Below are 26,674 nucleotides of genomic sequence, written 5' to 3'. Positions count from 1 at the left end.
GCCAGCAGGGTCCCTCCCCTTCTGCTACCTCATTCAGCAGGCATGTGCTTGCTTTTCCTTGACCACAGCCACAGTCCATGACCTCATCTGATCAGCACAACTGGGCCTGGTGTCCCACATCAGCAGATGGTTCTTCAATCTTCCCCTACTCAGCTGTCCAACCCCAAAACTGTTCATGGGATGAAAGTTCCTGTAGGGAAGGCTGCTACTAGACCTAGCTGCCCCCAGGGCTTCTTTGTTGATTCAGTGGAGTGTGCCTAGACGTGTTTGCACTTCAATAGGTATTGGTGGGGTCTTTCCTAAGGTCCTGTCAAGTTGTCTTAGGAGAACTGCTTTATTCCAATGCTTAATTCTTTCTGACACTCAAAGTTCACTTTGAAGAGAAATTTTATCTTGTTTGTAGGAAAAATTTGGAGAACCTGGTATAGTAACATCAAAATGAATGTACATAGTAAATTTAATGAGTTCAGTTCACAAAAGCTACGAATCACCAAAACTGTCTGTTAGCCTTAGTATCATAGGTTACTGATGTGAGAAATGAACTCTCAGAAATGAAGCCTCCTCAAAAGGTCAATAATTTTTGTTTATCATTTTCAAAACCCTCCCTCATTCAGACCCTGATTTTAAGCACGCAACAGAAAGAGTAAGCCCTGCCCCACCCCCAACCTGAGTGTTTGCCCTTGGCTTCCCGCCTCTTTCCTTGTCTTTGAATTTTGGGCCTGGAATGTAAGCCCCACCTTCCAGTTAAGGGGATAGGAAGAAATTTTCGAGCTTAGAATAAGCCCCACCTCCCAGTTAGAATGTAAGCCCACCCCCAGTTAAGGGGGTAAGGGATAGTGGTGGATGGAAACTTGTTTGCGTGGTGGGTGGTGATTTACTTTTATAAGGCGGGCCCCTGTTACAAAGGAGCAGACAGATATCTCCCGAGATTGTAGTAAAGGTAACCTTTGCTTTCCATCTTGAGAAGTCTCTGAGTTTAATTTGGATTAGGGTTGCTGTCCCATACACTGATATTAGATAAATTGTAAAAAGGGTACAATGCCCTCATAGGAGGTCTTGGAATGACAGTGCTCCTGATTTTGTCTCCTTATGAGCCCTCCCCACCTAAAAAAAAAAAAGGAGTAAAGTGTGTGAAAAGAAATGTAAATTATCCTCCAAAAGACACACCCTGGGACCCCCAGTTCTAAGTTGTAAATGCTCCCTCTATACCCACTGAAGAGGAAACCAAATAAGAATTTGAAATGAAGGAATTTTTATGTGGCCAATGTAACTTGTTTACTGGAACCATCATCCATAAAACATGTGTCTACAGTTGGCTTGGAGATAGAGGTTATTATCAAGGCTGGTGGACAAGGGTCCTATGGAAGAGTAAATACCTCTAGGAGAAACTAGATATTTAAGGCACCAAGCAATCACTTTCCTCTCAGGTGACCAACAGGTTTTTGCCTTAACTTGCTGGAGCCTCTGAAACTGAACCATGATGCTTCTCCTCCCCTTCCTGAGTTTCCAGAACATTCCTTCAATGTGTACATAGATATAGATACAGATATATACATATGTATATACCTATATATACACACATATACATGTATGTATACATATACATGCGTATGCACACACATGTGTATACATATACATATCTACATATACACGTGTGTATACATATGCATATATAATCATATCAATTTCATTAAATATTTCCCAATTACATGTAAAAATTTAACATTAATTTTTTAAAATTTTGAGTTCCAAATTCTCTCCCTCCCTCCCCTCCACTCCCCTTAAGAAGGCAAGCAATGTGATATCAATTATACATGTGATGAATTCAATGTTCTTGACTGTGTTCCTTTCTTGTAGTGTCTGCCTGAACCCATAAGGTGATCTCCATGTTTTAGACCCCAGCCTGATAACCGGATCCCAACTTCTGATTTTCAAGCAAAGGGAACAATTCTATTTTGTGAACTTGACCCAGCAACTCATCTTAATCCTGTCATAGCAGTGTACTGACATCTATATTTTTAGCAAGAAGGTGACGATAAATGTACCTGTAGGCCCTTGGTCAAAATGTCATTTTAGGTCACAAGGATGGCCAAAGGAAAACTAGTGCCATGACTCTAGGTATCCACTGCTCTTTAAAGTCAGGGACTGTTATTGCTTTTTCGCAGCCTCTTCAGTGTTTCCCATAGTACCTGGCATACTGTAAGTACATAATAAATGCTTACTGATTAACATTTTCTTCACCATTACAAGACAGAGTAATTAACTGGTCATCTGAACAGCAACAGATCTTTTAAAAGAAAATTGTTTTCCTACATTTTACATATAAAAGAACTTGCAAAAGGCTTATTTTCTTCTAAGAAGGTTAGAGGGAAGCTGAAATCTGGAGAGTGCAGTAAGGTTTGAGAGCTGAAAGCATTAGCTTTGTTGTTGTTGTTGGGGGGGGGGGAAGACAGCATATTACTTCACCAATAGTACGCTGTTCCATGCTGTATGGAAGTAGTTTTCCTAGGCAGTCACTAGACAGCAACCCAGGCAGTGACTTTAATAAAAGAAGTTATTACTTTAATAGAAGTATATCAGTCCATTAGGGCCTGTTCTGCCTCTTAAAAAAACAAAACATTCCATTTGTGGTTTATTCTAAAACACTTAAAAATGTCCAGAGTATCTGAGATCCCAGTTCTGCATATAAATGTTTATTCCCCAAGAATGAAGATGACCACTGTGATACAGTATAAAGAATCACAGACAGAGTCTAGAAATGTGAGCTCTGGCTCAGTTTCCGCTACTAATTTAGCTGTATGAACCTGAAGCAATTTAGTTCACCTTGACAAGCCTCAGTTTTCTTCTCTGTAAAATGAAAGGATTGGACTAGAAACTATCTGAGGTACCATTCAGTTCTCACCATGCTATTAAATGAAAACAGGTCTGTCACTACCCCTCTAGACACGAAAATATTTACAGCAGAACTTTTTGTGATAACAAAGAATTGGAAAGAAAGTAGATGACTATCAATTAGGGAATGGCTAAACAAACTGTAGTACACAAATGGAATGCAATATTAATAAACATTTAATACTTACTATGTACCAGGCACTATGCTAAGGCTGAGGATACAAAGAAAGACAAAAGACAATCCCTGCTTTTGAGGAGCTCACAATCTAATGGGTGAGACAACATGCAAACAACTGAATGCGATGTCCCAGTGAAGACTCCTCAGTATAATTAAGGTTTGGGATAAGGCTGAGTGGGATGAGAGGTCCCGTGAAAACTTCTTAGAAGCAAGGCAGGCATAGCAGCCTGACAGGCCTAAGTTTCAGTTTACTAGAAATCACCTGATTTATGGGAATTCAACCCCAAGTACCACCCCCCCATGCCACTGTTAAGTAGTTAAAGTTTGTCAAGCCTGAAACTCCTGAAGAAGACACTCCCCCGCCCCCCGTATTTTGTTGATACACCTGTTGCTATATGTCGGTCACAGTGACCTGGCTATACAGTACAGTGTCTAGCTTAACTGCACATCTTTAATTGCTTCTTCGGTATTACTTCAGCAAACTAAGAAATATAGATATGTATATTGTGTTCATTGTTTTGTTTTCAGTTTCTATGGTACACTGAGAATGTGAGCCAAATATTGGTCAGTTGGTGGGAGCTGTTCTAATAAACCTTGTCTTTGGCTGAAAGAAGGATTGGGTTGAATTCTTCCAGCCAGAACCCGCATGTTGTGATTTTGGGGTCCCTGAACTCCTAAACCACATCATTTGTAGAGCCTATATCAAATTGCATGCCCATTTGAGATGAGGAGAAAATTTGGAACTCAAAATCTTATGGAAGTGAATGCTGAAAACTAAAAATAAATAAATAAATTTTTTAAAAAGGGGGAAAAAAAAGAAAAAGACTTCCTGTAGAAGACAGGATTTTAGCTGGAACTTGAAGGAAGCCAGGAGGCAGAGATTAAAAGGGAAAGCATTCCAGGCATGAGGGACAGCCTGTGAAACTATCTGAAGTCAGGAGATGGAGTGTCTTGATCTAGGAACAGTAAGGAGACCCCATCACTGGACCAAAGGGTATGGGGGAGGGTGAAGCGTAAGGTGTAAGAGGGAGCTAAGTTATGAAGGGTCTTGAATGTCAGAGGATTTTACATTGGATCCTGGAGGTGAATTAAATTATTAAATAAGGGTGTGACATGGTTGGACCTGCACTTTAGAAAAATTACTTTGGTGGCTGAGTGGGGGATGGAGTGGAACATACAGAGATTTGTGGCAGGCAGACCAACCAGCAGGCATGAAGGGCCACATCATTATGAGAGATGAGTGAAGGACGTGATAGTGGTAGAATGTATTTAGTTGATTCGAAATAAGGAGGGGAAAAGAGAGCTCTTAGAAAATGGCCTGAAATTTTTCAGTAAAATATGAGGCAAGGTACTCAACTGAGAAGATCGGGGGAGGGAGTGCTATGGGAGATTTGAGGAGGAATGAAAAGATTTGAAAGAGCCTTATGATGAGTGGGATAGTGAGTTAATTAGGTAGGTGTAAAAGAACTGCCTAGCAACAGTGAGGGCCCATTTGAGGATGAATAACAATGTAGATTTGCTATGGACCCAGCCAGGATGGTTGTGATTTTTTCCACCTTTGTTCAACAGTACCACGTATAAGAACAAAGAGTGGGAGTGATCTAAGGCTGAAGCTCAGTAGGGCACAAATGGCCAAATGATAAGGGGGCAAGGAACTCAAGAAGACAGTACAGAGCTGAACTGGCTCACCAAGAAGTCTAGGGATTGGAGGTCATGATGTGGACAAAAGGCAGGGTTTGGTAATGGAAGGCCAAGGGAGAGGTGGAAGGTCAATACACTTTGATTAGATAAGGGTATTTCAGAGTTCCTTAACATGGAAATGGTGCATTTATGGATGATGGCAAGATCTAGGGTATGATCATTTTTATGTATGCTAAGGTGGGGTGGAGAGAGTTATAGGAAATGAACAAATTGATGAACTAGGAGATTAGAGTATTTGAGGGAGTATCAATATATATGCCAAAGTTTCCTACTATGAGGGCAGAAATTGGAGACGGAAGACTGTAAGCTAGGAACTAAAACCACTGAAGAAAGAAGGGGAATATCCTGGAGATCTGTAGACAACAGCTATCAGGAATTTGATTGAGTGAACCTCAAAGAAGATTTTACAGTGACATTGGTAGCAAGGAATATTCTAATTCTCTCATCTCAACCAGGGAATTGGGGGGAATGAATAAAAATTCAGCCAGTTCTGGAAAGGATGGCCAGGAAAGTTGTGTCATCAGTTGATGGGGTTGGGATCTGGACTCCCAGAAAAGTTCCCCTGAGGCTATAATCCCATCAACTGGCCTTTCATTGTGGCTACCCGAATCTCATATTCCCTTACCCTTAACTAGCCTAGCCCTCCATTGTCTTACCTCCCTATGGTCACTTCCCACCCTTAATCCTATCTACACTCCATTCTCCCTTGGCAACGTGATTCAGGTTCCTGGCATTCTATTACCTCACAGCCTCTGCCCCGTCCCCCAGCCTCCCCCTGCAGACTATTTGGCCACTCCTAGATCCCTCCCATAGTCTTTCTGTATATAAGATCCATCTTGTCTCCATTAAGGTACTCATATTCTTATAATCTAGCCAATAACTCACAGGTGCTCAGATTCTGGCCAATATGGTAGATCTTTAATAAACCTTGTCTTTGGCTGAAAGAAGGGTTGGGTAGAATTCTTCTAAGCAGGATCCACGTGTTGTGATTTTGGGATCCCAGCACCCCTAAACCTCAATAGAATGAGCCAGATCTTTGCAAGAGCCAGGAGATGGAAGAAGTGGGAAAGAAAAAGATTTAAAATGAAGGCAAATTTGTTGCCTATGGAGCAGTGGTTCCACAGTACGCAGTGAAAGGGGTGGGTAGCTTTTGGTTGAGACTGGGGGTTGAAGATGGGAACTGAAGAGAATAAGGAAAAGGAATCAGGAAGTGGGTGACAGAAGACATACAGAGAAGTATGGAAAGATCTACATGAAATGGAGGCAGACTGAAGCAATGTGCACAAGTACTACAGCAATGTAAACAGAAAGAACCACCAAAAAATCAAAAGTGAATGTTGCAAAATTATAAGGAACAAGCATGGCTCAAAAGAAAAGATATGGAAAGACAGTCCTACCCCAACCCTTGGCAAAGCTGGGAGGCCCACAAGCATCTTACATTGTACGTATTTCCTAAGTTTTTAAATGCACTGATCAGCTATGCTGATTTTGTCTTTAAAAAATGTTAAACAGGATTGCTCTCTGGGAGCAATGGACAGATGCTGGGGGAAACTATAGGGACGTAAAAAAATACATGAATTAAATTTTTTTTTCTTTTTAAAAGAAAGTGTTACCATGCAGCTAAAAATTAATGCTGTTCGGGAATGAGGGGTGGGGAGGCAAGGGTGGAAAGGATGGAACAGGAATTACACAAGGAAGAGGAAGATTCAGGTGTAACTTGTACAGATAAGTTCAAGAAAAGAGAAAGAATGCACCAAAGGAACTCAATTATCTAAAAAAGGACACTTAAAACAGATAGTGAAGGAAGCATTTAAAGAAGGCAACTGTGGTAGCATCTAGCAAAGTCACAAAAGAAAACATACTCTGACGATAGGGTCAAGAGGATGACTCAAAAATTTGGATCTGGAAATTAAAAAGATGCAAAAACAAGGAAAGTGCCCAACTTGGATTAATCCTAGAGCAAAGGAAAACTCGGGGCAAAGTGGGGACAAGGTAAAAGCAAAAGATGTAGCAAAAGCAGCAAAGGTGGGCCAGATAGTCTTATCTTAAAGATTTGAAAAACATCAAATGGATGCGTTGGCTCAGAATACATAATTTGCTTCTAGCTCCTACTGAACGAAAATCATTTATTTACATATTCTGCCCTAGTTATTTCAGCCAAGCACAAAAATGGCAGGGTGGGAGGGCCGGGGAATAGGATCCATTAGATATTAATTGCTAAATTTTATCTGGCCTTGTCAATATCAGTGTTTTTCATCTGATGTTGTAGTCACTGGGAAATGAACAACTAGGGTAGTTGTTACATGGTCTTGTACTTATTTGCACACATTCAGCTTGCACTTTGGGAAATTATGTTTGAAAATATAAGATTAGCTATGATTGAATTTGAGACAATTTGAGACTTCTAAAAAAGCTATCATGTAATTGCAGTGGTTTCTGAGACATAACTGTTGTTTATCTAAATAGAACTTGTGTTCCTGGAGTTTTTGTTGCTATGTTATTCAAAATAAATGATGGATATTCTGTATTTAGATCACGAAGTCTGAAAATTTTCTTTCAGAGTCATTAAGGCAAATAACTAAAGACTGATTATCTTGGTTAGTTACCTTCCCTTCCTCTCCACCCCACCCCCCTCAAAACAGGAACCTGTTTTGAAGATCACAAAGCAGTCTTTCAAGGCTGTCCTTTGCTCCAGCCAAGGTCATACCGGAACATCTAAAATTAGCTCTAGCATAGGCACAAAGGATCTTGACCCCAGATAAAAATCAGAAGGGAGAAGGTTCTCAGCCTTTGAAAAGCATGTGATGACAATGGAGGAAAACTGGCTGCTCAGCAGAGCTCATATTACAAACTAGGGGAAGCTTATAGGGAAGGTCATGAATAACCAATAAGGGGAACATCATAGAAATTAGAGGGGGGAACATCCCTACTTCTTACAGAAAAGGAAAAAGCCTCTGAAGGACTAAGTGGCCCGCCCAAAGGTACACAGGTAATATGACTGACTCTAAATCTGCCAGGCTTTCCACTACACTAGTTAGAGCCAAAGCTATGGAGAAAACACAGCTTTGCCAGATGTACCAGCGGGGCCTCCAGGCTACCTTATTTGGGAAACACTATCCAGATCAGTCAATTCTTATTTACTCAAGGACTTAGCTGATGACCTCAGGGAAGGAAAGCATTTTAGAGGACTCCCAAACCCAATCTTTCTCTTGAACCTAAAACCCCAAGAAGTAGGTAGAAAACTACAGATGCATTAGTTTCATTTATTCTTCATACAAATATTTTACAATTTTATTTAAAAACCATTTTTTGACAAAATCATATACACATATTTATACAAAGAAAAATAAAATTCTAGGATAGAACCTAGGGAGCAAGGTGGTTTAAAAAACAGAAAATTAAGATTTCCTTTTTTCTGATCATTAAGTAGCAACAAGAGGGCTTTAACCTTCATTTCATGGAGCAGGGGTTGTCTCCCTACCCAAGGGACAGTACAGGTATTAGAGGTTAGCGTGAGCTTTCCTGTCTTTACCTTATAAAACAGTGGCAGGGGTAGGGAGGAGGAAGTAGAATGCTGCTCTTCTCCCCACTCCCAGTGAAGTGAGAAAATGGGAACACAGTAACAGAAATCCACTGCCACACCCACACTTTCTAGGAATTTGGCAAGATCTCTACTTCTAGAACCTGTTCCCAGGGAAATGCCAACTCAGTTCCCAATCACAGCCCTTCTAACAACCAGGGCATTGCTGGCGGCCTCCAGAGCTAGCTCCAAGCACTTGTCCTAAATGTTCTGCCTACCCCCTCTCTCCCACACCCACTAAAGTGCTCCTTATTCTAATTCATTTTATACCCAGAACCAAATTATTCTGTAGGCTCACTCCACAGCATGCTTTCAGCCTCTAAACCACAGCACTCATTTTATCTAATCCCTTGACACAGCCACCTGAGCTTTTTTTTTTTCTAAAGCAGCCCTACTGTGAACAAACCAGTGCATGCAGCCTCATGCTCATAACCCCACAGCCAGGGGCAGCTCAAAAGGAACACAGCTTCAGAAAAAACCTACAAGAACCTCACCTCCACTGGGCCAAATATTTAACTCATACAGGGCACCCTAATGGGAATCCCATCCCAGAAATATATAGGGACTGATGGTGGAGGGGAAACCCACTATTCAAAGTCTGTGATGAGACAAACTCCCAGTAAAAGAGAATGGGGGTGGGAAGGGTCATTTCATGTGTGATAGTTTCTGCAATAAGTAGCTGTTGGGGGGGGGGCCCACCCTATTATGTTGAGCCCTACCCAAATGGCAGATCCAAGAAGGCAGGGCATGACAATCAGGGAGATAGATACATAGCTTGATGTGAAACCCTCTAATTGCCAAGAGGACCCAGGAAAAAGACAGGCTCAGTTCCCCACAATTACCTGGAGAATAAAATATCTGACAACCTGACCCTTCTCCCCTTCTTCAGGTACCTCCTGAGAAGCCGTACCGCATGTAGTTATCAGCCCACCCTCTTGGGAGGCCCTTTGGGAGGGAGGGAGTCACAGCAGGCGCGGGGACCCCTCAGGGAGAACACTCACAGGGCAGCCCATCCCACTGTCACTGGGGCAGGCCAAACGTACGAAGCAGAGTGGGCAGGTCCCGAGCATCTGCTGCCCCATAGACATCACTCTGGCCCAGCATAGACAGTGCCATGCGCAGAGTACTCCAGATATTCTCTGACATGGCACCTCCCTTGCCCCGGGGACCTCGGCTTTTCTGCTGCATGTTCAATGCCTCCAGGAAGTGCTCCACAGCTTCTCTAGAATGACAAGTGAAACAGGCCAAATGACCGGTTAATGCTGGCAAATCACCCAAAAGAAACAGTCACCACTAATTAGAAATAAAGGGAAGTCATGCATTAAGGGTCTAAAAAGTTGGAGAAAGATGTGCTCTCACCTGTGAGCTCCAAGATTAATGCAGCTTATCCCTAAGTTATATCGGGAGCGGATATAGCCAGGTTGTAGTTCCAGGGCCCGGCGGTACGCAGCCACTGCTTCTTCACTCTGATTTCCATTAGCCAGAGTGGCTCCCAGTTTATTCCATAGCAAATAGTCCTACAGGCATGAGAAAGTGGGAAATATAAGGGAAAAGGAAGAGAGAGCAAGACATGAGATCAGGACTAGTTCAATTTCTGCTCACTCTTCACTCACTCATTGCTCTCTGTAATTGTAATCTCATTGCTCTCTATAATCCAACCTAAGTAATTGCTGCCACCACCTATAGGATAGAATATAAACACCTTAACCTAGCATAGCATCAGAAGATTTAGGGCTAAAAATGACCTTAAAGATCATCTAGTCCAATTCCCTAAATTTACAAATGAGGAAACTCAGACCCAGAATTTAAGTGATTTGTCCAAGGTCATGCAGTTAAGTGTCAGAGCCAGTATTAGAAAGCAGATTTCCTCTACATACAGTGATTCTCTGAATTAGAGGTTAAGACTATTTAAGGTCTTACTCTTTGGTCAAGGTCTATAGCAGGAAATACTTGTAAACTGAGGTAAATTCAATTTTAACTTTTGGGTTTCCATTCAATATGTGATCAGTAGGTTCCTTCTATCTTTACTTTGCTCTCTAGTTCCAATAGATCTGGGTAGTATTTAGGCTTTTTTTTTTTAATCATGGTTTTCAGAGAGTCTGATTCTTAAATTATTTCTCCTTAATTTATTTTTCAAGTCACTTATTTTTTATACCAGATATCTTACATTTTCTTCTATCTTTTGATCTTGTTCTACTATTCCTTGTCTTCGCGGAATCATGGAGTCTTTGATTTCTGTTTGCTTTAGTCTAGTTTTCAGGGAGTCTATTTCTTGGTCTATTTCTCCTTCTAAACTCCTGTCAATTCTTTCCTTTAAAGCTTTTCTTTCATTTTTTTTTATCTTTTGTTTCATTTCTTCCAAGTATTCATGTAGTCCTCGTCAGTCCTTTAAGTCTCTGCTTGTAATTGTTAGGTAGTATGTTACTCACTCCTTTTTGGGGAATCTTTACACATTTGAGAATTTTTAATACTGAATGGTATTTTCTTTCATTTATCCATCTGTCCACCTTTAGATCTTAAATGCCAGAACCAGGTTCCTCCCTTCCAGTTTTTAGGTGGGGTAGTTGGCCTTTCTCTGGGTCTCCTGAGTTTCTACCCTGGCCTTCACAGACCACCTTGGATCTTCTAGCTTCAGATAATTGGGCCTTCTTTCTTTAGTAATTTTATTTCAGTGTTAGGAGCTAAATCAAGTCACTTTCAGCAGGTTGTACGACTTCCACAATAGAAGTCCATCTACAACCTGGTTCCAATTTACTTTCTACCTTTCTAGCTGTATTTCACCTTACTCTCCTTCCCATAACCAACCAATGCCCAAACTTGTCCTACCCTCTCCACATCACTGTACATTTTCACAGGCAATCAATCCGCTACATGAATGAAGTCCATCCCAATGGATTTTTCTGTCTTTAGCCTCCTTGACCTCTCTACAGTGTTTGACACTGCTGAAGACCCTCTACTTCTAGTATCCCCTCCTCCTGGCTTTTTTGTGATACTACACATGGTTCTCTTCCTACCTGTTCATCTACATCTTGCCCTCTATGCATGTGTGTCCCTCAGGACTCCGTCCTGGGGCCTCTCCTCTTGTCTTGGCAATCCCATCAGCTCCCTTGGGTTAGACTATAATCTCTAGGTAGATAATTCTTGAACCTATATACTCAGCCTTCATTTTTTTCCTGAACTCCAGTTCCAACATATCAAACTGTTGGCTAGACATCTCAACCTCAACATCCCATAGACACTGCCACCTCAATATGTCAAAGACAGATTTCACTATCTTCTCTCTAAACCTATTCCTCCTTAATTTCCCTATTTCTATCAAAAGTATCACCATTTTCTCAGTCACTCAGGTTCATTCTTAAGACTCTTCTCTCTGCCTTACCCCTCATATCCAACAAGCTGTCAAATCTTATTATTTTTCAATGATATCTCATGCATACATGCCCCTTTCTCTACTCACCTGGTAACCACCCTAGTTCAGGCCCCTATCACCTGGACTACTGCAACAGACAGCGAATTGGAGTCTGCCTCCAGTCCACTTTCCACATAGCAGCCAAACGGATATTCCCAAAGTACAAGTCTGACTGTTACTTCCTTGTTTCAGTGAGCTTCAGTGGTTCCCTATTGCCATTTATAATCTGGCCCCAGACTAGATGTCCAAGCTAACTGCCCACTACTTCTTGGTCTGCATGCTATACTATAGCCAAACTGGTCTATCTGCTGTTCTCTATACATGAATTTCCATCTTGAGATCTCCGGTTTCCTTCAAGCCTAAGTTCAGATGTCCCCTCCCTTAAAAGCCCTTTCCTGATTCCCCAGATATTATTTATTTCATAACCTTCATTGACCTATCTATAAATATATGGCATCCTTCCAGTAGAATGTAAGCTTCTTGAGGACAGGAACTATCTTACTTTCCTATTTGTATCCAAATCTAAGCACATAGAAGGTGCTTAATAAATACTTGTTAGCTAACATTTAAAATCCTCTTCCTTTAAGATGTACTTCATATGCTCCATTGTCCATGAAGCCTTCCTTTACTTCCCCCCAGTGATCTCTTTCTCCATGCATTTTTTATGACACCAATAAGTACATAGGAGATGTATTATAATTAGTCATATATATGTGCTACTAACTCTAAGCTCCTTAGCTCACAGTTTTATGTATAAGTTTGAGAAGCACAATGACATTTCCTAACCTTTCTGTCTCTAGCTCTCGCACAACACCTGATAAATAAGTACTTCAATGTTAGCTGAATTTTACCTTACACATAACTTTAATATAAGGAAAATGAACAATTCTGCAAGACTCAGGAGTGCTGATCAATGATCAGCTGTGACTCCAGAACTGAATTCCTTCTCCTCTCCCTGCAACTTTTTAAAAGTCCATGGTCACCTCCAACTCTGATCCCCACTATGCCCTTATGATTCGGAATGTGGACTTCATTTCTAGTTCTCCCAAGTGTGGAACATGGCAAGTCATACACCATGTCTTCAGGCTGGTGGGGACTAGTAGCTCTATCTGGGTCCAGAGCTGGCCTCACGTTTCTACATACCATCCCCCTTTCTCCCCTTGCCCCGGGCTCACATTTGGGCGAACACTGAGGGCAGCAGTGAAACAGTCTACAGCCTTGTCATACTCTCCACTCAAGTTGAAAAGGACCCCCAGGCCACACTGCACATCGGGGTCAATGGATGCAGGATCAAGTCGTACAGCTGCTAAGAACAATTCCTTTACCTCCACAAATAAGGAGCTGGGAGAGGGAAAGAAAAGAAAAATTAGAAGGGCATAGTCACCTTCCGGTTAGCTGATCCCATTTCCTCAACATACGCCAAACTGACCAACCCTTTTCCCTGAAAATTACCTCCCCTTCAGCCACTCACACCATCCCAACCTCAGTGGCTAAACACCCTTTTCAAAATCTCTTTTCATCCTTGCACCTTAGTATACTAATTGAACTTCTTGTTAAATGTAAGGTTTCCATTCCACCACTGAGACCTTGGATCTGAATCTCCCTGATATTCCAGTTCAATAACACCAACTAGAAGAATCATAGAATATCATACCTGGAACAAACCTCAGAGATTATCTCCAAGAGTTCTTAACCTGGGGTCTGTGAATTTTTAAATAATGTTTTTAAATCTACTCTAATTGAAATACTCTAATTTCAATATAATTGGTTTTCTTTATAATCCTATATATTTTGTTTTATGCATTTAAAAACATTACTCTAAGAAGGGCTCCATGACACAAAAAAGGTTAATAACCCCTGAACTAGACCTAGACCCTGCCTCATTTTGCATATGAAAGAAGTGAGGCCCAGAGAAGTAAAGGAGCTTGCCTAAGGCTGCACAATCAGCGTGTATCTTCTTGGATTCCAATTTATCATTTCTCACCCCAACCTTGGCCTACATCACACAGCTTCAATAGGACTCCACACTCACTCAGACAGCAAAGAACCCAAGATGCGCTTGCTTGGAGCCAGCCCTGCCCCACCAGCTCCCTCCTCAGCAGGTGTCACCAGATGGGCATAGGCAGGTGTGTATCGCAGCCAGTCCCGCAGGGTCTCACAGGCCTGGCGCTGTAGGGATTCATTGGTGAAGCTCACAGCCAGTGCCATTAGTGCTGTCAGATTATCTGGCTTTAGCTCTAGACACCTGCAGTAAGGTAGGAATGAGGGACAGGGGAGCGAGGGGGCACAAGAGAGGGGAAGGAGATAAAAGGTTAAAAAGTAAATTAGTCCAAATATTGTGTGTGCTACAGAGGTAAGGTTTGCACAACCCATCACATCCATGGCCACTGGGCACCAAAGCCTGGGATACACAATCAACAGATTCATGTTATGTTACCTAACTCACCTCAGACCAGAGGATTTTCTAGATTCAAGATTTTAAGGTATTAAAGAAACATTAGTCCGTCCTCCAGTCACAGGTCTAAGAGGAAACTGAAGATTTAGAGAGGCTTAGCTGGGGCCCCGCAGTGACATGGACTGACATGGGAATAGAACTCGTTCCCATCCAGATGCAACATTCACATTCTAGCATTAAGAATGTGTTCTAGGGGCAGCTAGATGGCGCAGTGGATAGAGCACCGGCCCTGAAGTCTGGAGGACCTGAGTTCAAATCTGGCCTCAGACCAAACACCTGACACTTACTAGCTGTGTGACCAAAGGCAAGTCACTTAACCCCAACTGCCTAAAAAAAAAGAATGTGTTCTATTCAATGTTGAACTATTCCCAAAGGGCTATCAAACTGCACATATCCTTTGATCCAGCAATACCACTACTAGTATCCTAAAGAGATCCAAAAAAAAGGAAAAAGGACCTATTTGTGTAAAAATATTCCTAGCAGCTCTTTTTGTGGTAGCAAAGAATTGGAAATTGAGGGGATGCCCATCAACTGGGGAATGGCTGAACAAGTTGTGATATATGATTATAATGGAATATTATTATGGTATAAGAAAGGATGAGCAGGCAGATTTCAGAAAAACCTGGAAAACCTTACATGAAGTGATGCAGAATGAAGTGAGCAGAGCCAGAAGAACATTATACACAGTAACAACAATATTGTACAATGAATAACTATGAATGACCTAGCTATTCCCAGCAATACAATGATCTAAGACAATCCCAAAAGATTCATGATGAAAAATGCTATCCACATCCAGAGACAGAACTGATGGAGTCTAAATACAGACCCAAGCATACTATTTTTCATTTTCTTTCCTCCTTTCATTTTTATTTTTTTGGTTTGAGTTTTCTTCCACAAAATATGGAAGTACGTTTTACATGATTGCACATATATAATTATATCACATTATTTACCGTCTCAGGGAGGGGGAGAAGAAGGAGGGAAAGGTAGAATTTGGAACTCAGATCTTAAAATCAAATGTTAAAAATTGTTTTTACATGTAATTGAGGGGGGAAAATATTATTTTAAAAAAGAAAAAGAATGTGCTCTTTTGAAGGACTAGAAGTAATTCAAGCAGCTCAGGTCTGGGCTCTCATCACTACAAGGTATTTAAATGGAGGATTGGTGTCATGTCTCTTATCATTCATGGTACTCACCTTCGAAGGGCACTGATAGCCAATAGTTCCTGTTCATTCTCTGCTTGGGTGGTACCCAGGTACTGCCAGGCCTGTAGGGAGGTCAAAAGAGGCCATAATTCCTGGATCTACCCTTACGATGTGCCCAGAGAAGGAGGAAAAGGATTGATAAACTTTTATTTTATTTTTCTAACTTTTTCCCCTAAGCTCTAGTCCAAATTACTTATCTATGATGTCTGAGTGCAGACTGAAGCATACTTTTTTCAATTCTATTTTTCTTTTTTTTTTTTAATGTGTGTTCTCTTGTAACATGGCTAATATGGAAATATATTTTGCAGGATTTCACATGTATAATAGATATCATACCGCTTGCCTTCTCAAAGGGTGGGGTAGGGGTAACAGGGAAGGAGAGAATTTAGAACCCAAAATTTTAAAAAATGAATGTTAAAAATTTTTTTACATGTAATTGGGAAACACTTAACAAAACAAAAATATATTTAAAAAAAAGAAAATGTGTAAGGCAAAAAAGAAAAAATATTTACCCATCTAGCTGCCACCCTGCCCCTCCCCAATGCTCTGAAGTAGGGGAGCCATGGGGGGCCCAGATGTAGAGGTCACTCACCTCTATATGCTCAGGATCCTGCTGCACCGCAGCCTCAAAGAGAAGGACTGCATTGGGCAGGTCCCCCTCCTGCAGCCGCAGCAGCCCCTCTGCAAATGGCTGGGGATGGTCCCGAAATGGGTTCTCTTCTTCAAACTGGTAACCCTAGAAAAGAGATGGAAGAATGAGATTAGCAGTCAGGGCTCTACTGTATGTCTAGAGGAAATCTTGTGAGGGAAATGCCCTCAGTCAGAGGGAAAGGGAAGAAGAAGAGAATATAACAGGAAGAGAAGTCGACTTGAAAGTGAAGACCTCAGTCCTGACAGAATTTTGGCAAGTTCTCTCTCTGCAGTCATCTGTGGAATTTAATCAGTTCAATAAATCCCTATTAAGTGTCTACTAGGTGTAAGGCACCATGCTAGGGGCTGAGGACACAAAAACAAAAGTCACTGTCCTCAAGCAGCTGACATTACACCTCTTGGTAGAGGTAAGTCATGTTCTAGGGCCGGGGCATCCATATCTGGCCAGTGGATCACTGCATGGAATAATGGATAACATAATATTGTTCTTCTGGGGTTATTAGTACTTAGGTAGAAGCAGATAAACCTTTTTCTACCCCACTTTTATAAATATTAAGAATGCATTTAAAAGTTCTCCTAGTCTGAAGCCTTTGGAAGGAAAAATTATGTCCAGTCCATCCCCGCCCCCACACCCACCTCACTCCAGATCAGCCTAGTGAAGACTGAAGGGCTTAAGGCAGCAATCAGACAAGGACTAAGGGCTTTTGATGAAGGCAACTTGACCATTTTAGTATAATAATCCACCTGAGAGAAGAAGAGCCTCTGGTACTAGAATCATTAAGATGGCTTACGTGCCATTGCTGCCATCTGCTGGCCATGAGAAAAGCACAGTGTCTTGTGCAAGTTCATAAACATTTCGTACTACATCCATGTCTACTTCAATAGGAGGCTTGAATTTTTCCAACCTTGCCTTCCTACCAACACTTAAACTTGCTTCTGAAACACTGACTTGTAGGGTAAAATAAGGACTTTTTAAAGCTGGGCCCAGATCACAGGATCATTCTTAGATTCAGAGATGGAAAGAATACCTCAGTAGTCACTTATTTCAATTCTTTCATTTTACAAATAAGGAAACTGAGGCTGAAAGATGTTAAGGAATCTGTCAGTTCACACAGGTAGGAAGTATCAAGTCAGGATGTGAACCCAGGATTTCTGCCCTACTATAACATTCTACCTTTTGACAATGGCAGCCTCAAAGACAGGGGACACATTTGTTCACTGATTGCTATGAGCAGAATCATAAAATATGGACAGAACTTAAAAATCAACTAGTATGAAGCCCTTGTTTTACAGATGAAGGAAGTAAGGCCAAGGGCAATAAAATAATCTGCTTAAGGTCACATAACTAGTAAATTTCATGATGATTAGAACAGTGCAAAAGCAAAATGAGATACTTCAGAAGACAGGTTTTTCAGGAAGAGGCTGCATGACCATTTCATATGTATATGCAGATTTCTTTTCAGGTATATCTTGGACTATATGGTCACTAAGGTTCTTTCCAACTCTAAAATTCTTGTATGGGTGCGTGTTTTCCCCAACAGATACTTATTTTTATCTTTAAATATTTCTCAATTACATATTTTTAAAAAGTATGCTTTGATCTGCATTCAGACTCCATTAGTTCTTTCTCTGGGGATGGACAGCATTTTCCATTATAAGTCCTTCAAAGTTGTGATTCTTCAGATCACTGTATTGCTGAGAATAGCTAAGTCATTCACAGTTGTTCACTGTACAATATTGCTACTATTATGTCCAATGTTCTCCTGATTCTGTTCACTTCACTTTGCATGAGTTCAAATAAGTTTTCCCAGGTTTTTCTGACACCATCCTGCTCATCATCTCTTATAGTACAATAGTATTCCATCACAATCACATGCCACAATTTGTTTAGCCATTTCCCAATTGATGGGAATCCTCTTAATTTCTAATTCTTTGCCACCACAAAATAAGCTCCTACAAACATCTCTGGGATACAGACCTAGCAGTGGTATTGCTGGGTCAAAGGGTATGCCCAGTTTTAAAGCCCTTTGGGCATAGTTCCAAACTGTTCTCCAAAATGGCTGGATCAGTTTACAATTCCACCACTAGTGTGTTAGTGTCCCAATTTTTCTACATCCCATCCAACATCTGTCATTTTCCTTTTCTGTCATATTAGCCAATCTGATAAGTGTGAAGTGGCACAGTGGATAGAGCACTGGCCCTGGAGTCAGAAGTTAGATGACTTGCCCAAAGTCACACAGCTAGTAAATGTCTGAGGCTGAATTTGAATCCAGGTCTTTCTGACTCCAGGCCCAACACTCTATCCACATTTAGCTGCCCTACTTCTATATCGGCATTTCAAACTGATGGGGGAAAAGAGTTCTGAGTCAAACTGGTGAATACATTTTAGGGGGAAAGGTCTGTACCCTTCATATCTACCTTTCCATTGTGAATCCCCACTTGGGAAGGAATCTGGCCATAAAAGGGCCCCTTCTTAACTGTCTGACCATTCCTCAGTCTCCTTTGCTGGATCATTATTCATATTCCTCTCCCTAACTATGGTCATACTCTAAGGTCCTGTCCTGCACCCTCTTCTTTCTGTATACCAGAGGTCCTTAAGCTGGGATATGTGAACTTTAAAAAAAAATTCAAATAACTCTATTTCAATATAATTGGTTTCCTTTGGAATCCTGTGTATTTTATTTCTACATTTAAAGACATTATTCTGAAAGGGGTCCATTGGCTAATCCAGATTGTCAGAGGGATTCATAACACACAAAAAAAAGATTAAGAACCCCTGTTCTACACTCTCTCATGGTGACCTCATCAGCTTCTATGTGTTTTAATTACATCTGGAGAAGACTCTCAGATATAGATATTTAGCCCTAGACTCTCTCCTGAACTGTAGTTCCACACCACCATCTACTGGACACTTCCACATGGATGTCCTGTAGGACTCTCAAACTCAACATTTCCAAAACAGACCTCATTATCTATTCACCAAAATCTACCTCTCTTCTAAGCTTCCCCTTTCTGGTGAGGTTCACAATTTCTGAGTCATATTCAGCTCCTTCCTTTCTCTCACCCTACGTTTCTGATTCGTTGCTAAATCTTGTCAATTCTACTTCCACAACATCTCTTTCACAAATCCCCTTCTCTCTGCTCACAGGGCCACCCTCCTGGTCCAGACTCTCATCACCACTTGACTGGACTATTACAATAGCCTCCTAATTAGTCTCTCCCTGTGGTCCTTTTCCAATCTCTCTTACACACACACACAGCTACCGAAGTGATAGTCCTAAAGCACAGGTCTGACTGCTCCCTAAGTTACAGCTGCTATTCATGCTAAGCCCAAATGGAAGCTTCTTTGTCGTTGCACATGCTACTTCCTGGCCTTGTTACACATCACTGCCCGTGACATGCTTTCTGTCTAGCCAAAACCTGGCCTTCCTAATGTTCCTCATACACAGCCCTTGGTTCCCCTTCTCTTCCCTCCATTCCTGGAAGGCATCTCCTCCCCGCCTCACCTCGCCTTTTCCAATCCCTGTGTAATTTCAAAGCACTGCTTGGATGTCACCTCCTACGGGTAGTTCTTCTTAAGTCCCCCAAGTGCTAGCGCTTCCCCCCTCCACCAAATCACCTTGTATTTATTCTGTACTTGTACGTGCATATTGGTATGCGTTTGGTGGTTTCCCCTAATAGACTCTAGACAATAGCTGAGTGGCACAACTCAATACTGAACTGGTCCCAGGTGACATTCAGGGCAGGCACAAGGACAGTGTGGCCAAAAACAACCTCACAGTGTTATATTTACTCTCTTCTCCACCCTCCCCATTTTGAAAGGGGCATCCCTGTCAGACTGGCTGTTCTGGACTCAAACTGCCTGAGAGCAATATGACTGAGGGAAATTAGGGCCAACATAGTCATGTACGTCTAGGGGAAGCTCCAGCAGCAAAGCTGATACTCCAGTGTGCCAGTGACAGAAGGCCTTACAGGAGGCAGTTTATGGGTGAAAGCAGGAGTCCCTTAATGGCCAGATTCTTTTCTAATGTGGCTTCCCAAGAGAGATTTCAATTTGAAGGGTACAGAAATGTTCCCTCTAAAATGTATGATCCAATTGAATTTTTTCTCCCATCATTCCCAGTGCTGCCACAACTAAATAAGAAAAGCAGTTACAGTGCTGAATTGTGGCAACACGTTCCGTCGGTAGGAGTTAGCTCCCCCAAATGTTACCGCTGCGCTGTTAAGTTTCACTTTGTTGAGTAAGGGTGCCCAGGCCTCCACACTTACCTAAGCTCACCTCGTCAGCCTAGGTTTGCCCAGAGGTTTGCTGCTGCCCCTAGTCAGCTGTTCTAAAGTTGTTCAAGTGCACACCCAGCCTGCTGAGAGGTACCCTGCTGGCCTGAGAAAACTTCTGGTTGTCCTGGTTTAGTCGTTCCCCATTCCACAAAACACCTCTACGCTGACACGTTCCCTGGGAACCCTTTTGTTGTTGTTCCGTTGTTTCAGTTGTGTCTGACCCTTGGTGACCCCATTTGGGGTTTTCTTAGCAAAGATACTGGAGTGGTTTGCCATTTCCTTCTCCAGCTCATATTATAGATGAGAACACTGAGGCAAACTAGGTTAAGTGACTTGCCCAAGGTCACACTGCTATTATGTGTCTGAGACCAGATTTATACTCATGAAGATGAATCTTCTTGACTCCAGGCCCAGTGCTCTATCCACTGGGCCACCTCACTGTAATCACCGATACCCTGATGTGTGCCGGGTACTGTTCAAGGTTCTAAGGACACTAAGACAGAAATTTTACAGATGAGGAACTGAGGCAAACACAGGGATCTGAACTCGGGAAGTCTTCCCAACTCCAGGCCCAGCACTTTATTCACCGTACCACTTAGGCACTCCTTTCCTCTTGCTCTATCCCTTCATTTCTAGAACAAAACAACCCCTACCTGGCCCCTTGGCCATCACGGATTTTCCTGCCTGGGACCTCGCAGTGGGGAAAGCAATCAGACTCAACTGAGCCAGACACCAAATATTCCTTCTTCAGTGAAGACGGACCCAGGAATCCTAGCAAGAACCTGGTGTAATGATGCTCCAAGTACGAGAAACATCATTTCTCTTATTGTTAGTTTTATTATTATTATTATATTTATTTTAGATAATATTATATAATTTATATATCATGTCATGTTTATACACTACTGTATGAAATTATCTTATTAATAGCAGTATTAAAGGAGCAATCTTTCATATGGTTATTAATATTTTGCAGTTTTTGAGATAATCAAATAATTTTCATAAAGTGCTTAACACAGTGCCTGACACACAGCAGGCACTTAACAAATACTTGTGCCTTCCCCTCCCCTACCACTTTGCTTCTTTTGAACTGTTTGTTCATGTGCTTTAACTACTTATCTACTGGGGAACAGCTTTTGGCCTTACAGATTTCTGTTAGGTGCCAAAATAACTGCGACAGCAGACCCTTATCCATGATATTTATACAAATACTTTTTTCCCCAGTTGCACTGCTTTTGTTAGTAGCACTATCTTATCTTACCTTTTCTCATAGGGTTCCTTTCAACACTCTGTGTTCCAGTTGGCTCTGGCCAAACTGGATACCCTGTGTTTTCCTACCTTCATTTCGTTCCTTATAAGTGACATGACTTCCCTACTTATGGGAGCCCTTTCCCTGTTCAAATGTCACCCCCTCCAGGAAGCCTCCCCTGATCTTCATAGCATTATTTATATTATTCTTATGCAATTTTTATACATATGCAATATTTGCACATAATGTTGTATTATGACTATTTGTGCAACTCCCACTGCCCCACCCCCCAGTTCCAATCCCAGAGTTCTGCACACTCAGGGAGACATTATCTAAATAACCAGGCCTCCAGAGCTCTCTCCAAACTTCCTAGGAAGCTCTGCCTCAGCCCCAGGACCACCCACCTCCTGGCCTGTCTTTGCTCTACAGCCTTCCCAGGGGACTTTGATCCAAGACTCTCCCTGCTCCACACCCTCCCAAGCACAGTCCACCTCACCCTCTCTCCAGACTTCTCAGGGGGCACTGTGTCAGCCCTGATTAAGGCCACCCATTTCCTGGTCTCTGTATTTGGCCCACGGAGCCCTGGCTGAGCCTTAGATCTATGCCACCTACCTCTAGCCTCTTTGCTTGAGACTTCTCCAGTTTTCTGGAGGCCTTTTCAGACCTCATCCTGGCTCAATGAGCTCTGCTGGGCTCCCTATTGATTCAAGGATCAATATAAAGTCCTCTGTTTGGTATTTAAAGGTCTTTATACTTTGTGCCCTTCCTACATTTCTAGACTTCTTATCCCTTCTACTCCAGTACAATTTAGCTCCACTGGCCTGACTGCAGTTCCTAGAACATCTAACTTCCTGTCTCTCCTACCCCTTTCACCTGCACCTCCTCTTAGCTCCCCCCGTCTTTCTCCATGGCTCAGCTAACTTCTACCCTTCAACAGGAGGCCTTTCTTAGTCCCTTCCCCTTCAGATTATCTCCATCTGCTCTGTGTAGAGGGCAGCTAGATGACACAGCGCCCAGTCAGGAGTCAAGAAGATTCATTTTCATGAGTTCAAATCCTGCCTCAGATACTAATTAGCTGTGTGACCCTGGGCAAGTCACTTAATCTTGTCCGCCTCAGTTTCTCATCTGTAAAATGAGCTGGAAAAGGAAATGGAAATGGCAAATCACTCTAGTATCTCTGCCAAGAAAACCCCAAATGGGGTCACAAAGAGTTGGACACGACTGAAAAAAACAAATACTCTATATATTTTATATGTACTTAGTTATTTACATGCTGTGTCTTCTTTACAACATGCACTTCTTGAGGACAGAGACTATTTTTGCCTCTCTTCACATTCCCAGGTACTGGCACACAATAAGTGGTTAACTAACAAATGCTTGCTGACTGAAGGAAAAGGAAGGCAAGTATATGAGTGACGTTGTGAAGGCAGAAACGACAAGATTTGACCACAAACTAGACATGGGGAGTAAGCTCAAGTCAGGGGTTAAAAAGCCTGGACAACTGGGAGGACTGTGGTGCTCTCAACAGTAACAGGAAAGTTAGGAAGAGAGGAGGCTTTGGGGGCAAAGATAATGAGTTCTGTTCTGGACATGCTGACTTTGAGATACTCACAGGACATCCAGTCAGAAATGTCCAAAAGGCATGGGACTAGAGCTCAGAAGAGAGATTAGGAGTAGACATACAGAGCTAGAAGTCATGTGCATAGAGATGAAAGACACCCATGGGAGTTTAAGAAATCACCAAGTGATTTCTTAATTTCTTACAAGATTTCTTACAAGACTGTAGAGAGCAAAAAGAGACACAAGCAGGCTCAAGACAGAGCTCTGGAGACCCCTCATTCAAAAAGTAGTTAGTCATGATTCAATGTTAACTTAGAAGGAGATGCTGCAGTGGGGTGTCCCAGCAATCTGTGCTTGGCTCCGAGCTGTTTCATTTTTCTAAATTGGTGACTTGGAGAAAGGCAAAGGAAGTATGCTGATCATACCTGAGATGACACAAAGCTGGGAGAGATAGATTTCATGTGGGATAGAAAGAGCTGGGATCCAAAAAGTTCTAGACAGGCTAGATAAGGTAACCACAGGACACTGAGTTCACTGGTATGGAGAACTCCGAAATGGAGAAATCTCCCTACCACCACAGGCTGGCATTTTCTCTGAAACAGAAGTCCTAGGGAGTTACCAAGAGCACATTAAGTGACTTTCCCAAGGTCACAGTCAGTATGTGGCCGAGGCAGGGCTTGAACACAAGCCCTCTTGGATTAAGGCCAGCTCTCTAGATGACCTAGTGGGCAGCCAGAAGGAGCAGTAGGTGGAGAGAGCAAGCACAGGGCCTACAGGCAGGAGGATCTCATTTCAAGTCCAGCCTGAGTTCAAATAGCTGTGTGACCCTGGGAGGCCCTTTAACATCTTGTAAAATAAGGATAATGACAGTATCTACTTCCCAAGAGGGTTGTGAGGACCAAATGAGAGAATACTTGTAAAGTGCTTAGCTCAGCACCTGGCACACAATATGTGCCATAAAAATGTTAGCTGTTTTTTAAATACATTTATAACATTTATTAAAATAATGCTATAGGTTAATAGAAACAGCAAAGAACCAAAGAATTAAAATGCAAACTACATAAAATCCCAATTAAATCCCTAATGTGTCTAACACATTCATTCAGTAGCTAACTAAAACCCCCAAGAAAGACAACACTCTCAATATAAGGTACTGCAAAACAACTGGAAATTCTCAGTTATCAAAACTGTGCGTTTTGCACTTTGTGTCCTTTCCTCAATCAGGAAAAAAATTTTTGAATGTTATATTACACACATAGAAAACAAAATAGAAAAATACATTATAAACTTGTAACTGGCAATGCATTATCTTCTGTGTTTCTCATAGGCTATATAGATTGGTTATGGTACATACACAGCATGGTACATAACATCTACTAAGATAATAAAGAACAGACAAAATACATGTAAGCTGTACAAAAATGTTAGCTATTATTATTATAACTATTATTTTATAACATGCAGCTGCTCAATCTAATAAGATGAAATTTAATAGAGATAAATATAAAGTCTTAAATGTGGATTCATAAAAACCAGCTTCACAAACACAGAATGGGGACACTTCACAAGCACAAGGAGAGCAACAGTGCCAGTGCAGTGCACAGAGTGCTGACTTAAGTGAGGAAGACCCAAGTTCAAATCTTGCCTCAAGCATGTCCTATCTGTGTGACCCTAGGCAAGTCACTTCTCTTCTTTCTGCCTGTTTTCTCATTTGTAAAGTGGCAGCTGAAACACCACCTGCCTTGCAGAGTCATGGTGAAGATCAAAAAGATCACGCAGGGAAAGAGCTTCACAAACTTTCCCCATATTGCTTGCTATCCACAGGGGGAGAGGGTAGACAAGGAACCCTCTGAAAACGGGCCAGAGGTCTTAGTGGACTGCAAACTCAGCATGAGCTGCCCTGTGATATGATGGCCAAATCCAGCTCCTGGGAGCTCAGGCACCATCGAAGGTCCAGCCTCCATCCAGAGGGAGAATGGTCCCTCTGCACTCTACCATGGTCAGAGCACATCCAATACCATGCTTAGGGGCAAGTGTCACAGTATATGAAGGACGCTGAGAAATCTGGGAACATCTAAGAAAGGTAAAGACTACTCAGAGTGGTAAAAGGCTTTGAGAGAAGACTGAGGAGAGACATGACAGCTGTTCTGGGATATGTGAAAAGCTGGGATAGGGAAATAGATTAAGATTTATTCTGCTTGGTCCCAGAAGGCAGACCCGGAGCAACTGAAGCTATCCCAGACTGGAATGGGCTGCCTCCAGAGACAGAAGGTTTGTCTCTCATTGGAGGCCTTCTAGCAGAGGCTGAAAGACTATTTATGGGATACGTTAGAGTGGGAAATCTTTTCTTGAGTACATGTTGAAGCAGATGGCTGCTAAGATCTCTCACAACTCTGAATTCTATGATTCTCTTTTTTATCCCAACCCTCATTAATTAAGGACACTACCTTGGTTGGAGTAGCTAACATCTGGAGAATGAGATTAGAATGGAAAAAATTTGCCACTTTAAGTATGACAGATAGTTAGTTAGGTGTTTGGAGACAAGAAGATAAACTACCATCTACCAACCTCTGAACACGGAGGATTCACAATCTGATCCTATCACTCTTGATCCTTCATTCATAGCTAACTGCTATCCCCTACTAACAGAGGACCCTCCTCTCCTCAAAGCCACTGGGGCCAACACTCCATAGATCAAGACTTCCAGTCTTCTGCATAATCCTGTTTCATTTCAAGAAAACCACATCCTTTCTAAAGCCTAGAGATCCAGACTAGACACCAAAATATCTTCCTCTCAGTGCAGGTATTCCTTACTTCTCCTGAATGGTGCCAAATCCCATATATTGACAGCTTTGATAAAGCAGGATGACAGACTTAAGCTACAACCAATGGCATTCAATATTCATGATTTTCTATTAACAAAGGAAGACAGTATGATTGTTTAGGCTTCTTTGCATGTGAAGGTTCACAGGAAAATAGTATTTGCAAAGTGTGCACTTAGTAGCTTTCCTTTTATCACCAGCTTGAAGAGAAGATTGAAAGAGAAAAGGCCACTGGAGAACAATGGCTCTTACCTTATCATAGGAAGAAGAAGTGAGGTCATCATAGTCAGAAAGCCAAGGATGGGCCTCGGCATCCCGTTTCGCCATCTCTTCCCATTCTGCCTGCAGCTTATCCCAGAAGTCAACATCAGACTGTAGGAAGGTACGTGTGGGGGAGAAAAGGAGTCAGCTATCATGGCCTACTTGAAATCTACCCTCTAAGATTATTTCCTAGGAACTTTCCTATTTGGTCTTACATTTCCACTGCCTGGGTTCCTATCCATAGAAGAATTACTCTAGAAGGGGTTCTTAACCTGTGGTCCATGACTTTTAAAAAAAAATTATTAACTGTATTTCCATATAATTGGCTTTCCTTGTTAATCTATGTATTTGATTTTACGCATCTGAAAACATTATTCTGGTGGCAGCTAGCTGGATACTTACTAGCTAGCTGTGTGACCCTGGGCAAGCC

The 26,674-nt window shown here is 41.9% G+C and overlaps 1 protein-coding gene across 3 annotated transcripts in view; it reads right to left on the bottom strand.

The window, feature by feature from the left end:
- Positions 1-8,020: 8,020 nt before the first annotated feature.
- The window catches only part of PEX5 (peroxisomal biogenesis factor 5), a 38,728-nt gene continuing 20,074 nt past the window's right edge, over positions 8,021-26,674 (bottom strand). For all 3 annotated transcript variants that reach the window (XM_020994283.2, XM_020994280.2, XM_020994282.2), the window contains 7 exons: positions 26,236-26,355; positions 16,016-16,159; positions 15,415-15,485; positions 13,793-14,005; positions 12,936-13,101; positions 9,711-9,868; positions 8,021-9,573 (listed from right to left, as the gene is read on the bottom strand). In XM_020994283.2, coding sequence (XP_020849942.1) covers positions 9,372-9,573; positions 9,711-9,868; positions 12,936-13,101; positions 13,793-14,005; positions 15,415-15,485; positions 16,016-16,159; positions 26,236-26,355 — 1,074 coding nt within the window. In that variant the 3' untranslated portion in view covers positions 8,021-9,371. The remainder of the gene's footprint in view (positions 9,574-9,710; positions 9,869-12,935; positions 13,102-13,792; positions 14,006-15,414; positions 15,486-16,015; positions 16,160-26,235; positions 26,356-26,674) is intronic.

Source organism: Phascolarctos cinereus, unplaced genomic scaffold, assembly GCF_003287225.1.
Source record: "Phascolarctos cinereus isolate Bilbo 61053 unplaced genomic scaffold, phaCin_HiC Scaffold_1;HRSCAF=81, whole genome shotgun sequence".
In the NCBI taxonomy this organism is placed as follows: Eukaryota; Metazoa; Chordata; class Mammalia; order Diprotodontia; family Phascolarctidae; genus Phascolarctos; species Phascolarctos cinereus.
The sequence above is the reverse complement of the archived record's forward strand: the minus strand, read 5'-3'. Positions and strand labels throughout refer to the sequence as shown.